Source organism: Centroberyx affinis, unplaced genomic scaffold (assembly GCF_046629955.1).
Source record: "Centroberyx affinis isolate AG114_WGS23_722 - 3 ecotype Tasmania unplaced genomic scaffold, CSIRO-AGI_Caff_v1 ptg001616l_1, whole genome shotgun sequence".
In the NCBI taxonomy this organism is placed as follows: Eukaryota; Metazoa; Chordata; class Actinopteri; order Beryciformes; family Berycidae; genus Centroberyx; species Centroberyx affinis.
The window spans coordinates 88,480-105,262 of record NW_027280057.1 but is presented as its reverse complement, the minus strand read 5'-3'; the positions used below and the strand labels follow the sequence as shown (position 1 = coordinate 105,262).

Below are 16,783 nucleotides of genomic sequence, written 5' to 3'. Positions count from 1 at the left end.
TACTTACGGCCTTGTTGTTCATTGCAGCTCCCAGCAGGGGGCACTGCAGCCCCAACAGCAGGGTTTGGAAAGGTTTTCATGTCCCTTGTCTTTACTTTGTTGTGGAAACTCTAGGAGCCTCTCAAGGCCCCCAGGGGTCCCCAGGCCATATTTTTGGAAACTTCGCCTATGGGGATTAAATGTTCTTACCCCATTTCATCACTGCAGGAGACATGCACATACAGTTCATGTTATTGTATTTTTGTATTATTGTATTAAAGTAAATAAAAATACATTGGCACTCATGATGAAAGTGTAAAAAAACCTGTTAATGTAATAAAGGTTCCTGGATAATGTCATAACACTACATTAACTGGAATGTATTACTTTATAAGGCGTGTACATTTTTTAATGATGTAATAATATTGACTTATAATGTAGGCTAATAACTACAAAAAATGTGTAATAACGAGCGTAATAATTTGTGTAGTAACTCAAGTTGTTACAGTATAAGTCAGTATTATTATTACATCATCATGCTACATCCCTTTGAAGTTATAATTGTCAATTACAGTAAGAATGTGATATAATTTATTACATTAACAGGTTTTATTACATTTTTGACCCATTTAGAGGGACCCATAACAGGGTTAATTGGGGATCAGTTGTTACAGACACCACAACCTGGTGGATCCTGGCCAATCAGAGGGCAGAAAGAGAATTTCCCTCTTAGGAAATCAATAAAGTATAATAAAAAAATATGTTGCCATGTATATTGTCTCCTTGTAAAAGAATAAACTTGTTCTCAATGGGACTTCCTGATAAAATAAAAGGTCCAAAATAATATTTATGCACAGTGTTTGGTTCAAATTAATATTTACATTTAGCGTTTAGCTGCCATTCATTTAGCTGAGAATCGGTGACTTAAAAAAAAAAAAAGAGCAACGTTAGAGTAAGCTTCAATTCCTGGATCACCGGCATAAGAAACAACCAGTAGTGAGGAGGTCAAAGGTCAGAGCCAAGAGATTTACCAAAATAAGCGACAGTAAGGGTGAAACTTTAGTTTGTTTTTTCAAGGAACTCTCCACCTTTATGTCTGGAAGAGTAAAATCTGACCTTGGTGTTCTGATAATTCCTTCATGCACCTCATCTAAATAGACGAGTAAATGGAAAACAATTTCCACAAGGCTGAAACAAGTCTAATTCATCCATTAAGGAAGAACAGGGAGGGGGAAAAAAATCAATATGTCTCATTTGAAAAGGCCTTGCTGTTAATGATGCAGAACGGCCTTGTGGAGACAGACAGACAGACAGACAGACAGGCAGACAGACAGACAGACAGACAGGCAGACAGACAGACAGAGAAAGAGACAGATAGAGAAAGAGACAGATAGAGAGAAATAGACAGACAGAGAGACAGACAGAGAGAAACAGACAGACAGAGAGACAAAGAGAGAGACAGAGAGACAGACAGACAAAGAGAGAGACAGACAGACAGAGAGACAGAGAAACAGGCACACAGAGAGACAGACAGAGAGAAACAGACAGACAGAGAGAGACAGAGAAACAGGCACACAGAGAGACAGACAGATAGAGAGACAGACAGAGACACAGGCAGACAGAGAGACAGACAGACAGAGAGAAACAGACAGACACAGAGAGACAGACAGGCAGACAGACAGAGAGACAGACAGACAGACAGACAGACAGAGAGTGAGACATTGCACACAGCAGCTAACTCAGGCTTTTCTGAAGGCTGAAACCCTCATCTTCCAAAGGAGACTCATAAATATAATATACAGGCTTAACAAAGCTTGTATGCAGAGGTGTGACCAAGTCAACTTTGCCCGAGTCCCAAGTCAGTTTCAAGTCAAGTCTAAATGCAGATTACCAAGTCGACTCTAATCAAGTCTATGTCGTTAATGTAAAGTCTCAAGTCTAAATGTAGAACAGCAAGTCAAGTCAGAACAAATCAAGAGTCCAGTATCAGTTTAATATCTTAAAGAAAACTAAATATCTAGGACTTTTCAATGCAATATGGTTTTAATAGGATAAAAACTTGGTAAGAGCATCATGAGTTTGATTTCTATAATCAGTTTCAACTTCAATAAATTCAATCATTCCATATAAATTCAGAAAACAGAATTTAAATTCAGTCGTCTGCTGGAACAAATCTCATCACTTTCAATCTAAGTCATTTACACAAACACAAGATCTCAAGTCAAGACTTTAGAAACCTTTTCAAGTCATCAAAGTACAAGTCCAAAGTCAAGTCTCAAGTCTTCTCTTCATGCATCAAGTCAAGTCAACTCGAGTCCAAGTCATGTGACTCGAGTCCCCACCTCTGCTTGTATGTTATGTGTTTGTTATCAGGAGAAATTTAGTTGCGTTACCAGAATACCGCAGCTGTCATTTCTTTTCAGAAATGGTGGCATGTTACATTATCATCCAGGCTTGTAGTTTGATTGAAGTTTATGAGCATTTTCCCCTGTTGTGTTTTCAGATCCATAGCAAAATCCATTGTTGTTTAATTCCCACAGAAAGCTGCAGCTCTGGGGCCTGCTGCAGAGAGACAGCAGCCTGGGGGAGTGTCAGGCTGCCAGCACAACACACAGCTCCATACTGCTGCTGGGGAATCTGTTGCACATGAAGAGCTTCAGTCCAAACTGAGATCTTTAGTAGGGCTGAACAATTAATCGAAATGTTATCGAAATCGCAATATTTGTTAAATATTGTGGTGCTGCAGAGATGTCCTGGCCTACACATCATATTCTACAGACTTAAGAAAACATCTTTGTTTGGCACAGATCCCGGCAAAAATCACACCATAATCATTTTAATAAGTTTTTCAATGAAAATGAGAATAATGATGTAAAAATGATCATTCCCTCTAATATCGCAAATCATATCGCAATTGCAATATCAGTCAAAATAATCACAATTAGATATTTTTTCAAAATCGTTCAGCCCTAATCTCTTACACTACAAAAACTGACAGACTTGTTAAGTTATTTTATCTTTCATCCAGACTTATCAAGCTTATTTTAGGATTTTTTTTTTGTGTGAAATCATCTTATTGCACTGGCAGATAATTTTATCGATTTCAACAAATTTGACTTTTCAGGATAAAGTTACTTGTTTCAGGACATTTACTTACACTAAAAGTGAAATAGTCTTAGAGAAAGTTTCTTGATTCCAGATTTTCTTCATTGTTTCATGATGATTTCTTGAAATAAGTCATATTGGCATAAATCAAGTGAAATTTATTGAAACTAGCAAGGTTATCTGCCAGTGCAGTGAGATAATTTGACTGAAAATATCACTAAATAAGCTTGATAGGTCTGGAAACAAGTTAAAAAAAAAACAATTTCTGGTTCCTTTTAGAGGAAAGTAAGTAACTTCTTGTTTGGCTAAATGGTAACACCTCTACACAGTGTATCCTCGATATTTTAAAGACACTGTATGATTAATTGAGTTTCTAGGATTTTGGAAATGAAGTGCTCAAATGTCACCTGAGATCATGTAGAGGATAAGCATCTAAACTGGCATAGACTTCAAAAACTGGAAAACTAGCTCATCTTTCAGCAAAACATGGCAGCCATTGTAGAAGAAATGTTATGTAGTTCAACCAAATTAGTATATTGTAAAAGAAAACTCTGATGCCTCTCAGTTAACGAGTTAGCAGACTTTTCCTGGTTTCCATCTAAAAAGTAAAAAGTGGGACTTCTTCATTAGCTATACACCTCTGCACCAGTTAAAGTCCAGAGTGCAAATTTAGGTTTAGAGTGCAAAACCTATTTATGTGTCAGTTTCTGAAGTGAGAGAGACAAAGCATGGCATATTTAAACAGCTGACAGAATATGAATGGATCAAATCTATACAAATGCATTGATATATAGGTATATAAGTAAATAAATGAAAAGTAAAATTACATCATGAACACTTGTTTGTTTGATATGGATAAGGATTACATTGGTGTCCCATTGGTGTCCCAGTTGTAGCAGGAATAGATATGGTCTCTCTTTTGTCCCAGAGGCTGTCCGAAGTTTGAACTTGTAGTACTGAAACTGTACGTCCTTTAAGATGGATGTGTTTCAGGACCACATCTTAATGTCTTTTATGTTCCTTTAGCCGTATGTGTTTTATCAATTTTAATGTTCTGTATGTTTTTCTTTAACTGTGTGCTGCAAAATGAATTGCCCCAGCTGGGATAATAAAGATTTCTCTTCTCTACTCTACCATTCCATGTACACAAGTTGGAGGCTGACTTGAGTCTTTTTTTTTTATATATCTTTCTTTCTCTTCCAAAGTCAGCTGAGGCTTGTTGCGGTTTTGTCAAATCGGCGATGCCAACAAGACACTGACATCACTGCAGGTCATGGAAAAGAGTCAACTCAGTCTCCTGTATGTCCTCTACTCTGCTTTCCCACTGTCAGAAACACTGAGGGAAGTGGACTACCCACAAAAAAAGTCTAAAAAAAACCCTCCTAAATGTTTAATTCATGTTTTAAAACACGTTACCCCCCAAACCTCCTTTCCTCTAAATCAGATCCACACACTGAACCCTTCTCTCTCTCTCTCTGCAGCTCAGCCTCTGCCTCCATCACACAGAGGCCAGCCTCTCTCTCACTGCCTATTGAGGTGGATGAGAGCCTGAAGGCAGAGATGCTTTCCTCATTAAAACCAAGTAATCACCCAGAGTCCTTCACTCTGCCCCCCCCTGCTCCTCTTCCCTTGTTCCCTCCGCTGAAGGAAAACAGGAGAGGAAAGGCTGACACAACTCCTCACACATCTCCCTGTCACATCCTGTGTGTATATGTGTGTGTGTGTGTGTGTGTGTGTGTGTGTGTGGTAGTGATATAGGCGTTGGAGGAGATATCAGCACCACAAACCCTAAGAAAAAAAATCACTATAATATCCCGCTACTATAATTGGAGAGCGGGTTTGTGTGTTTGTGTGTCCCGAGAGGAGAGGAGAGGAGGAGAGGAGAGGAGAGGAGACAAGGAGAGGAGAGGAGGAGAATAGGAGAGGAAAGGAGAGGAGACAAGGAGAGGAGAGGAGAGGAGAGGAAACGAAAGGAAAGGAAAGGAAAGGAGAGGAGGAGGTCATAAATTTTAGTTCCTATAATAGTCCAATGCTGAGTTCGTAGTGGCCTTATTGTATTTTATGGTATTTTTTTTTTTTTTCTTTTATCCCATATGGTATAACTAGCCTATAATATTGCTATGATATTAATCTAATATTATAATATTATTATGGATTTACATGGTTCCTGTGATACTCAATGCTGAATCAATACTGAGTTTTAGTGATAAATAGTGTCCTTATTCTACTTTTGTATGGTATTGTTTATCTCCTATGGTATCATTATAATATTTCTGTGATACTCCTATAATAACTAACTCAATACTTAGTGACCTTATTGTACTTTATATCATTGTTGATCTCCTATGGTATCACTATAATATTCCTATTGGAACTAAAAGTGTTGCTTTGGTACTCAATACTGAATTTATAGTGACATTATTGCTTATTTTATTACTTTATAGTGTTTTTTTTCTCTTGGTATCATGGTATCAATATTATAGTGGTATTCCTAAAGGACCTTACAGTGTTCCTATTGTACTCATATTATGTTAATAGTGACTTCATTGCGCTTTATGGTTTATCCTCTATGGTAGCACTATCATATTCCTAAGATATTTCTATAATATTCAAACTTCTAACTTATAGTGTTCCCATGGTACTCAGTACTGAGTTTATGGGGATTTTAGTGTACATCATGTTTTTTTTTTCATCTCCTATGGTATCACTATAATACTCCTATGATATTTCCATAATATTCCTATAGGAACACAGGAACTTATAAGTGTGTCTCTGGTACTTAATACTGAGTTTATGCTAATCTTTTTGTATTTAATGTTTATTTAACCCTCATCCTACCTCTGGGGTACCTACAGACCCCAGAGCTATACTTTTTGTCATATCTCACAGATGCTTTATTCTATCATTCCAATTTTTCATGACTTTGTCAGTCAATTTGTTCCTAATGACTTCATATCATTGTTTTCTGTTTCTGTTTTAATTAGTGCTTTTTAAAAATACCAATGTATTGGGACCCCAGTCAAAAGCACCCAATTCCGCCTATGCGGTTTTAATAGATGGAACTATTTATTGAGTTCATGTTTGCCATGGGTCCTAATTTAAAGTATCACACACTATCAGGGGGGGGTAGGGGCACTCTGTCAGTCATTTTGAAGGAGACAGACACAGATGCAGCAGACACAGATTTCCTCATGTGCTCTGTGACCCTAAATACTGCTCTTCCTAAGGTAAGATGATGTTCAAAGTCAGTAATACAATACATAATTTAATTAACTGTAACTTTCCTAAAATAATAATAATCTGTTTTTTTTCAGATGACATTAATTGCATAACTAATAATGTTTTGAGAAGAAATAAGTTAACATTTTTGCTATGGTGGTTGTTTCTTACAGTAGTTTATTCTTGGGGTCCCCAGGGACCCCGGTTGGTAGTCCTTGTATGTTGTATATGTTGGTAGGATGAGGGTTAATCTCCTATCACTATAATATTCCTAAAATATTGCTGTCATATTCCATCAGGGACTAATAGTTTTGCTGTGATATTTGTGTAGTCTTCTGATTATAGCACAAAGGATTTCAATATCAAATCCTATGTATTGGTACATGCTTAGTATTGGATTACTATTCTTTTTCATAGTTCTTTATTATTCTGCATGAAGCCTTCACTGTGTTTCTGTATCTTAAGAGGCGCTGTGTGTTATCAGCGCTGCACACAGACCCAGGAGCCTGCTGCAGGAACCAAACTCCCAGAGGAACGGCAGGAAATGTAGGCCAAGTTCACTGCGCTCCACACTCAGACTGCTGTGTGTGTGTGTGTGTGTGTGTGTGTGTGTGTGTGTGTGTGGCAGTCCAGAATTCCAGTGCAGGATTTTAACCCTTCTTGACATGAATTCAGGAAGCTTGTCCATCCATTTCCCTCATTATATTCTTCCCAAGTCGAGAAAATAGTGTCTGCACTTTGAAGAGTCTCCATTCTTAAGTTCGACCGCCATTCAAAAGTGCAGTAGACCAGTGGTTCTCAACCTTTTTCATATCAAGGACCCCTAATTTAGTCCACATTGGGGCCACAGACCTCCATTTAATTACATTTTGTGTCTCAGACCCAAATCTGAAAATGTGTCCAGAATCCCATTACTATCTGTATTGTAGGTAGAGAGATAACAGAGAAACTATGATCAAAACAGTCATTCTTCTACATTCTCTAGTTGTTTTAACTTCTTGTCAATTAAATAATGGTGAAGTTTAGCAAGTCATCAATTTGCTGGGGACCCCCTGGAACTCCCTCAAGGACCCCTGGTGGTCCCCGGACCCCACGTTGAGAACCACTGCAGTAGACTTACCACAGTAATGCATTAGTGATAGCATGGACACATTAACCTTTGTCAGTGGAACTTGTATTTTTAAGGGTTTTTTTATGTATTTATGTGACTTTTGTCTTATTTACATTGTGAGCAGCAACGCTTCTTCCTGTCCGAGATGAATTTCTCCTCAGGTACGAATAAAGTTGACCTTACTTTACCTTATGTTGTTGTTTCAATTCAATTAATTCAATTCAATTCATTTCAGTTCACTTCAATTAATTTTGATTCAGTTTGATTCAATTCAGTACACTTATTCAACACCAAAGTGTCTGAATGCAGTGGGAATTCAGTGGCAATTTTTTTTCCTCCAGTTTTTTTTTGTACAGTAATTTATGTTTTGTATTTTTTTGTATTTGTAGTTTTTAAGTATGTTGGAGCAAGCTGGTTTTGTGTTTTAAAGGAATATATATACAGTACTGTGCAAAAGTCTTAGGCACCCTAGATTTTTTATATAAATTTCTTAGAAGTCTTAGATGTTTATTTGTTTTCTGCATTAGTGTGCCAGTAGACTGCTGTTTATTGTACATTTTTGATATTCAGAAACTTTTCATTTCATTAGTTTTGAAAGCATCTTCGCTTTATGGATATCTTTGACATATGCCTAAGACTTTTGCACAGTACTGTATATATATAAATTTGACTTGACTAAATAGAAAATGTAACAGTAAATATGTGTGTGTGTGTGTACGACTTCACTGATCCCCATTGGATGATTACACCTCCCCCCAACCACATGGAGGTCAGAGGTCAGAGCAGCACCTGGAGATGGAAGGGATTCAGGGTTTTGCTCAAAGACACTTCAGCATGAACTTGAACCCCGGGCCGTCCGGTTGAAGGATGGTCTCCCTCGTGTGTGTGTGCCTGTGTGTGTGTGTGTGTGTGTGTGTGTGCATCATTGTAGGCAAACACCAACAGGTGGCAGCACACACTTCAGGGCCAGAGAACAATAAGTGTGTCAGGGGAGAGGGAGAGAGAGAGAGGGAGCGAAAGAGAGCAGACCCCCCTGCAGGAACAGGATGTGTCCAGACATGGAGTTCAGAGTCATGTGATCCTCTCTGCTCCTCATCTCTTATGTAATCCCCATCGCAGCCATGTGCTTCTTCCCCTGTAACCAACTGACCTCAATATGCATCGTGTGATCAATTACCAGCAGAAGTTAGGCTCTTCTTCTTCTCCTCTATAGCAATTGATAGAGGCAGAGGAAGGTAGAGGAAGGGGTGAAGGGTTTGTAACATGGTTAGGCAGTGAAGGAATGTAGTGTGTGTTAGACCTTGTGGTTTCTCCAGCCTACACAAATGCCTTTGTTCACAAAAGCCTGCAGTTCAGACAGCGAAGAGGCAGCTGTCACACCACTTCCTCATAGGCTGGTGTCTGGTGAAGATCATGTTGTTTTTTCCCTCTGCGGATGAGCATCATTAAGGCTACAATTAAGGGAGTGTTTGCAGTAAACCACATCACTCTGAGCAGCAACAGCCTGTGCCCCAGAGAAGACAAGGGAATCCCCCCAGAGGAAGGTGTTGCTGTACAGGCAGGACAAAGGAACTGGAGAGGCTAATGCTGTGATGGGGGTTTTTTAATGGATAAGATGATCAATGAGGCAGAGGATAGATCAGCTCAGTGCAGGCTGAGGTTTGCTTCCCCATGCATTCTTTCGAGCCTGTTTTGTGTTCTTCCTCAACCAAACCGGGAGAGGGGGGGTATGAGCGTGAGCGCGCAGACTGTCACTCACGCCGCCCCATCAGAGATGAGCATTGTCTGTGCGCGCTCCTCTTACACCAATCATAACAATAGGAGGGGGCGGGGCCACGTCGGGGTTAGGTTGTCACTCTCATTGGGTAATAACAAACCACCCACTTACTTGTGCTGGGAGTCACGAGAGTTCCAAGTTTAACGTTAGCCCAACGAAAATGACACGGAGGAAGACACACGGGGGACTGGAGATGAAAAAATGAAACCTACCGAAAACGAGTTTGCAGGAGAATTTTCATAAGCAACGGGCGCTTGCTTGTTAGGAGTGGACGCTTACTTTGTAGCCCACCTGCATTTTGGGGTGGCTCGCGGTGTCCGTTAGAATTACTGTGGCTAGCTACGCTCGTTAGCAACACGCTAACTACCCCTAGCTAGCGGGCTAACGTTAACTAGCCGCTGCCCGAGTGAAGTGAACAAGTCGCGGGTGTGAAGACGCCGTTTCCTTGGCTGTCTTTCGGGGCTGCCGAGTTGGATATATTACCGCGAGGGAATCGCTGCCCCAGGATAACGCCGCCCAGGTGTTAATATAACACCGAGTACCGTGCCAGATGCATTGTTGTGCTTCTTCCCTGCCTTCACTCAGTCATTGTTGTTGAAGCGTCTGCGACCGACCTGCCTGCAGACTGCTGGGTGCATGCTAGCTACAGCTGTAGCCAGCTAGCGTGATGTGTCATATTAGCTAACGAAACCACCTCGGCTAGACATTTTTTCTTTTGTCGACGCGATTTCGCTGTCATCCCCGGCCGGAGTGGATGCTGTCACCCTCACCCTGGCAGTACCGGTACGAGCTTTGAGAGACAGACCGGGCAACATTATCCTCCCGTGACGCCTAGTTCATGTCATGTCACCAGAGAGCAAGTAGTTCCTCCAGAAGAACCAGACGCGGAGCATGCAGGAGAAGAAAAGATTTCAGATAAGTAGATAGGGGACGTCGGACACAACAAAGTTCATTTGACTGTGTGTTAGTTAATTTTCCACGAGGATTGTATTTGGTGGCCGCACTCAGAAAGTAAGAATGAAGAAGTTTTCCAGAATGCCAAAGTCGGAGAGCGGCGGGCTCGGAGGGGCGTCCGGGTCCGGCTCCAGCTCCGGAGTCAGCAACTACTTCGGGAAAGTGTTTGCAGTCGGCCGATATCAAGTCACCGTGGAAGAGCTTATAGCAGAGGGTATGTATCGTAATACCACAGCAACCCCTCTGCCACATTATGCACCATTATAGTTGGGACACACCCGCCCAGTTTGCCCGGTTTGGAGAAAATAACGCAACTCGCACACACTCAGCAGTGTAGCAACTCCTCCAGCTTTGTTCTTTTTTATGGGTTAGTAATTGGTTTACACTCCGCAGTTATGCCCCTGGGTTTGTTGCTAAACATCTGCTTATTTCCCAAGGAGTTATCTGCAGAGTGATTGAAATAGGCCACTTTCCTCTTTGATGCATGTAACGCTTGGGTGTTAAACTGGGACACCAGGGATTTGGTATATTGCTCAACTTTCAAATCTGTAACTTTTCCACATACAACTGTGGTTTATGTCTTGCTTTAACTGCTCCACTGGAGAGATTGCCCTCGGGATAGCAACTGTCCATTCCTCTTATGTCAGTAGTCAGTATGTAAAGATGTAGCCATTGTAATAGTCACTTTTTACTACATGCTCACTGAACTAGTGCTGCACTTCGCCTCAGCCCTAAGAGGAATTGTTTTGCTCTCATTCCAGCTGTCAGAATTTATAAAGAATAGTTTTGTAACCAGTTGATTGAGAGACACTAGACTATTGTGTAAAATGTACTAATTTGGCTCTATTGCATAGCATTAAAACAAGATTGACAGCAGTGCCTGCAGGATAAAGGCATGAAGGGTGACTTCTACAATGGCTGCCTCTATAATAAAGCTTTTCAGCATGTTGACAGCCTTATTGGAGGCATTAGAAATTTCCAATGTGGTTTCTACAAAGCCCTGTGTACAAAATGTAGAAATGAGACTACACTCCATGCACAGTTGGAGAGAGAGACAATGAGGAAGTGTGGAAACGTACATATGTCATTTGACTCCATGGTTCAGCGTAACGGCTGTTTTGGCCAAAATGACCAAATGCTTTTCACGTTATCCATTTGAGACTTGGAAGATCTCAGGTGGGCGGCGGGTGGCTGGAGGGGAAATTGGGTCACATGCAGAAAGTGCAGCGCTACACCCACTTGACTCTTATCAGGAAATCAATAAAGCATAAAGTGAAGGGACATTATCAATAATTCGATTTGTGTCGGTGGCACTGTAACGCGTGCACACTAATGTCATTATTGATACTGTCCTGTGATCATTCTTTGTAAGCCGCTCTGAATAAAGAGCGCCAGCTAAATGCTTCAAATGTGAGTAAAAAGCTGCTTCAAGTTGCACAACATTGTAAACATGCAGTAGTGTGAGATGATAGACATGATCTTACTAGGCCCCAAAAAACAACAACAACAAAAAAAAAACAATCCTCCCACACACGGTCATGCGCCTGTGTCATCATGTAATCATGTGAGGTGGCTGTGGCTGGTTTCGCCACTAAGAGCACAAGGTTATATTCTGACCTTTGCTCATCACTCTGTCCCAAGGTAAGTGCCGGTGCATCTGGTGCCACCCGGACGGCACAGTTAGCCATATGTAATTGTATAATTGTATATCGGCAACACTGAAACATTTAATTTAACTTTAACAATGTTTGCTGTGATCGAAAATAGGCAAGATGCTGAAGTAAGATGCCAAAAGTACAGTATGTTCCTCAAATGATCACGACTAATTATCTTGATTAATAGTTATTAGCGATCACGTTGAAGTAACATTAGGAAGAAGTAACATTTCGAAATGCTGGTAAATCAGTTCTACCAATTTCACTGCTCAAGACACCGTAACGTTTCCGGTAAAGTTCAGGGAGTTCCCCAAGCGCCGGGTGCTGGTTTTTTAGCCATCTACCCACCTCTGTCTGGCTGGCAACTTTTATAACTGAATGTCACTAAGGCTTCGTACACACTGCCAGAATTTGGTAGTGACAACCAAATTGAGTGAATGCGCATATGTATGGTACACGGGAGTCACTCCACTCCTACGATCCTGCGATGGCTGTCAATAATGTCTGTAACCATAGTAACGTTTACTTCAGATCAATATGGCAGCTACCATTGCCTGTATTTTCGGTTTACTTGACACCAGTAACCAGAGGCGTCAATTTATCCATAAGGTCTTAATAAACCTGACTCAAGAAAGTACATTAAACATTCGCAATTAATAAAGATTATCCGTTTATTTTTCAATTGAGCATTGAGCCTTTAATAAAAATGTTTATTCGTGTTATTTTAATTGTCATGCTTTCGTAAACATATTTAAGGTTTGGTAAAAAGTGGCATCACCAGAAAAATGTATCTTGCCGCCACAAACATCCCTTAGCCGGTTACTTTCCCCATCTGGGTGGCTACTAAATAATTCGGGGAACCCCCTGAAAGTTCTGTGATACAGTTAATGGCATAAATGGCAGCACAGCACTTTGCCAAGCATCTTCACCCGCCATGTTTTTAAACTGCAGTGACGCAAAAGTTAAACATAATTTCTGAGGAATGACAACTGATGAATTTAAAGGGTATTGCCAATGTTGTGTGAATGGTAGCGTTATGTTAAAGAGGAAAGGCATGTCTTGTGTGAACAACAGAGACTGCTACCTTTCACTGGAAAAAAAAATCTGGCAATTTTTACGGGGTTCATGTGTGGTAGTGTTTATTAATGTTTTAGTGACAGTTGTTGAGCCCCAGGTGCTTCCCCTCTCATCTTCTCACCACCACCCACAACAACCCCTCCACTTGCAATCAGGGTGGTAAACTAACACTAATATGAGTAATTTGGGGATGCTTTTATATATAGCGCGTTACAGTATCATGAGTGCATACATTTTTAGCATGGGTGGGCGCAAAGGGAACGGAGCCCTTCACTCTGTCAGTGTTGGTCCCATGCATTACCCATTAAGCTACACAGGACCACTAACCACCAACCAAATGCTCTGGCTTGGGGGTTTGTGGCCGAACCACTTTGGCAGGTAACCAGCCATTATTTGGAGGTTCTACTCTATTTTATTTAGGCTAAGATTGGTTGGGGGGCGTCCTGGTGGCTCAGTGGTCTAAGGCGCATACAATATAACCGCGATGTCCTGGGTTCGAATCTCCTAGCCCTCTCTCGTCCCCCTTTCCTGTCTCTCTCAACTGGGTTGCCTAATAAAGCAGAAATGCCATAAAAAATAATCTCCAGACGGCTGAAAATGCAGGTCTCAGTCCTCTTCCAAGCAAAGTACAAGCTGTTCATTAGAAGTCAGAACGTAATCTGAACCAATTACAGAAATCGACTCCAAAACGCAAGGTTTTATGGGTATGAGGATGTGGACATGCGATAGCCAGGAGTTCCTCATGCTTGGAAAGCTGAGCATAACAAAATGAAGTCCTGACAGATGCTCTTATACAGCTATTTCTTTGTGTGTTCTTAAGTTGTATGAACACCAGAGAAGAAGACACAGACAAGTCCATTCATGCTTGGCAAAATTTACAGGAACTGGAATCAGATTTGTTTTGACTTCCGTACCACCAAAATCTGTAACCTGGCAGGACAACAAGTTACCAAAACTCTGTCCAATAAACAAGCTACCTGTGGTTTCTTCTCATATACTGAAACATTACTGTGGCTTGTGTCAGGTTTGTCAAACACAAAACAGAGAGACACACAGCAAAGATGTTGTCCATGTCCATGTTGCTTGCAATAATGGACAATGAAGTTTTCTTGAATCTTCGGGAGAATCATTTGTTAATAATGTGTTTTGTGTTTGGACACCTTTTTTTTGCTGCAGAGAAAGAAGTCGCCCAGTCTTTCTGGGCAAATCACCCCTTCTGATTTTATTTTGGATGGCTTTTAACATCTCTGTTGAAGAAGGCAGACTTGCTGTTCCAAAACTGATCAGGTACCTAGGGAAATGATCTTCCATCAGGCTATTTACTGAGCAGCCACTGAGCATTTAAAACATGACCGTCTCTCTCAAACTCATGCAGTAGCACCAAAATCTGTAACCTGGCAGGATAACAAGTTACCAAAACTCTGTCCAATAAACAAGCTACTCGTGAGTCCATATGACCTATTTACAAGCCCTGGCTCACCTGTAATTGGGCAGTGTGGACCTAAATTAGCCAAATACAACAATGTTACGAATTGAACTTTTTCCACTGTGGTTCGGACCAAAGAAAATGAACTGAAGTTGTGATCGCACCCTTAGTTCCCTGTCCGTCTTGTAACCCTGTTGTCATTTCACCAAGGACAGCCAGGCAAGGGCAGGGAGCCTCATTAGCATGCACAGTTGGGTCGGGCCGGCAAACCTGCTGCCCGGCCGCCGTGACTGGCAGTGGGTCACTTGTGCGGCTGCTCTCTAGGTACTCAATGAATCATGGGACGTTTACCAGAGGCTCCTCTCCCACTCCTTTTATTCAGCCGTTAGTCAGCAGCTGTGCCGGTTTAATGAAAAGCATGAGATTCCCTGAAAGCAAAAACACAGAAAGCTGTGGTTTGCTGGAGAGGAGAGGCAGATGAAAGCCCGTTTGAATCATCCGCTACCTTGGTTCAAAAACGCGGCAAATACCACCTCCGTTTTTTTTTTTAGATCTTGGCTTTGAAATATATGAAATTTTTGTCTTGACACAGTGCATGGTTGGCTATCTTTCCCCCCCCCCTCCAGTGACATATCTGCAGTGTAGGACAGTTCGTATGTTGCGCAGGAACTTAGTCATTTCCCCCCCACTTCAGTCTTGCCTCTGTGGTTTCTCTTCAGCTCTGTGTGATGCCGTCTCAGAGAGGAACACAGGCATGAGATGTAGGAACAGGATGCATCTGTGAGCGTGTCACCCTTGCTCCACTAAAGTCTCTGAGCCTACAGGGTCTTCCTATGCAGGGCTTGAAAGTCTGGAAAATTAATTTGCTCATCGTCAAGTCTTGAAACGTTCGGTAATTGCCCAGAAGTCTGAAAAAGTATGGGAAAGGAAGCCATTATTCAGTCCCAGTACACATAAGACTGCACTATTACTTGTTGAACTACTGTGATTTTTGCACATGTTTGTTGTTTTGAAGAATGATATTCATTTCTAGAGTTAATATGCAATAGTTGATAGTCATTTCTCAGTCACTATCAGCATATTGGGCACCAGTTAAAACATTAATTTCCTGTCAGAAAGTTAAGTTCCGGAAAAGTATGAAACTTTAAAATGGAAAATATGTAGTGATGCTGTTCTTGGACCCCCCCTCCTCCTCTTCTCATATACAAGTTAGTTGACTGTGCTTCAGGAGAATGGTTTGTTTATTGTGTTTAGGCTCCTTGTTTTGTTTTTTTTTTGCCGCAGAGAAAAAAAAAGTTGTATGTAGTGATGCTGTTGTTGGGCCCTTCTTCTCATATACAAGTTACTGTGGCTTGCGTCAGGTTTGTCAAACACCAGACGGAGAGACACACAGCAAAGAAAAATGTTCATGTTGCTTGCAATAATGTACAATGAAGTTTTCTTGAATCTTTAGGAGAATCATTTGTTAATAATGTGAATTGTGTTTTGACACCTTTTTTTTTTTTTTTGCTGCAGAGAAAGAAGTCTTCCAGTCTTTCTGGGCAAATCACCCCTTCTGATTTTTATTTAGGATGCCTTTTAAAATCTCTGTTGAAGAAGGCAGACTTACTGTTCCCAAACTGATCAGGTACCTAGGGAAATGATCTTCCATCAGGCTATTTACTGAGCAGCCACTGAGCATTTAACACATGACTGTCTCTCTCAAACTCATGCAGTAGTCCAAATGAGACCGTTGTTTATTCACCATGACATGAACGCTTCTATGGCTGGCGTGCCTATATCAGATCGTACAACGCAAACAGCTCATGTTTACATGTGTTGGCAACTTCACGGGAAAAATGTCACCGCGTTTTTCTAATTAACAGGAGGACCTTGGCTCGCTGGTTTCACTTCCTATGTCTGCACTTTTACAAGCACGTTAACAGCAAGGCTATAACTCATTACTGCCTCGGCTAATTAAGGTCACCTCCATCTTCTAAGCATCAGTGGATTGCAACCTTTGTGCTGCAGAGCGGCTCCCCGTGTTTTGCATTGCATTGTTATTAACCTTCCTCACACAGAATGCTTAACAACAAGCCCGACTGAGCGACCCTCGGCCGCCTGCTCCTCTGGGTATTGTCTGTGCGTTTTGGGTGACGCATGCCTGTCAGAAAAACAAAAAAAAAAAAGTTTTTCACAGAACATGCTGACTACACGCAATTGTTGCGTCGTTCACTCGCCGTCAGCAAAAATCTTGAAACGTTTACGCTCGGGTTTGTAATCACGCTCTGTAACTCTGAAGAGGGCTGAGGAGATGAGAGCGGTTTAAGGTTTTAAGGTTTTCAGCCTCGGTGGCAGGGACTCCCCGACCACGACGAGCAGCCGCACATCATGTAAACAGGAGCAATGCAAACACTGTTTCCATGCAAACAGCTGCTGAGTTAACAGTGGACACGTGGCTTTTTCACCTTGTCCTCGGCCGCTTGTAACCTGGGGAGACG

General features: G+C 41.3%; 1 protein-coding gene across 1 annotated transcript in view; it reads left to right on the top strand.

Annotated features, from left to right (window-relative positions):
* The first annotated feature begins 9,361 nt into the window (after nucleotides 1-9,361).
* The window catches only part of bmp2k (BMP2 inducible kinase), a 68,128-nt gene continuing 60,706 nt past the window's right edge, over nucleotides 9,362-16,783 (top strand). The window contains exon 1 of the mRNA XM_071528089.1: nucleotides 9,362-10,359. Coding sequence (XP_071384190.1) covers nucleotides 10,209-10,359 — 151 coding nt within the window. The 5' untranslated portion in view covers nucleotides 9,362-10,208. The remainder of the gene's footprint in view (nucleotides 10,360-16,783) is intronic.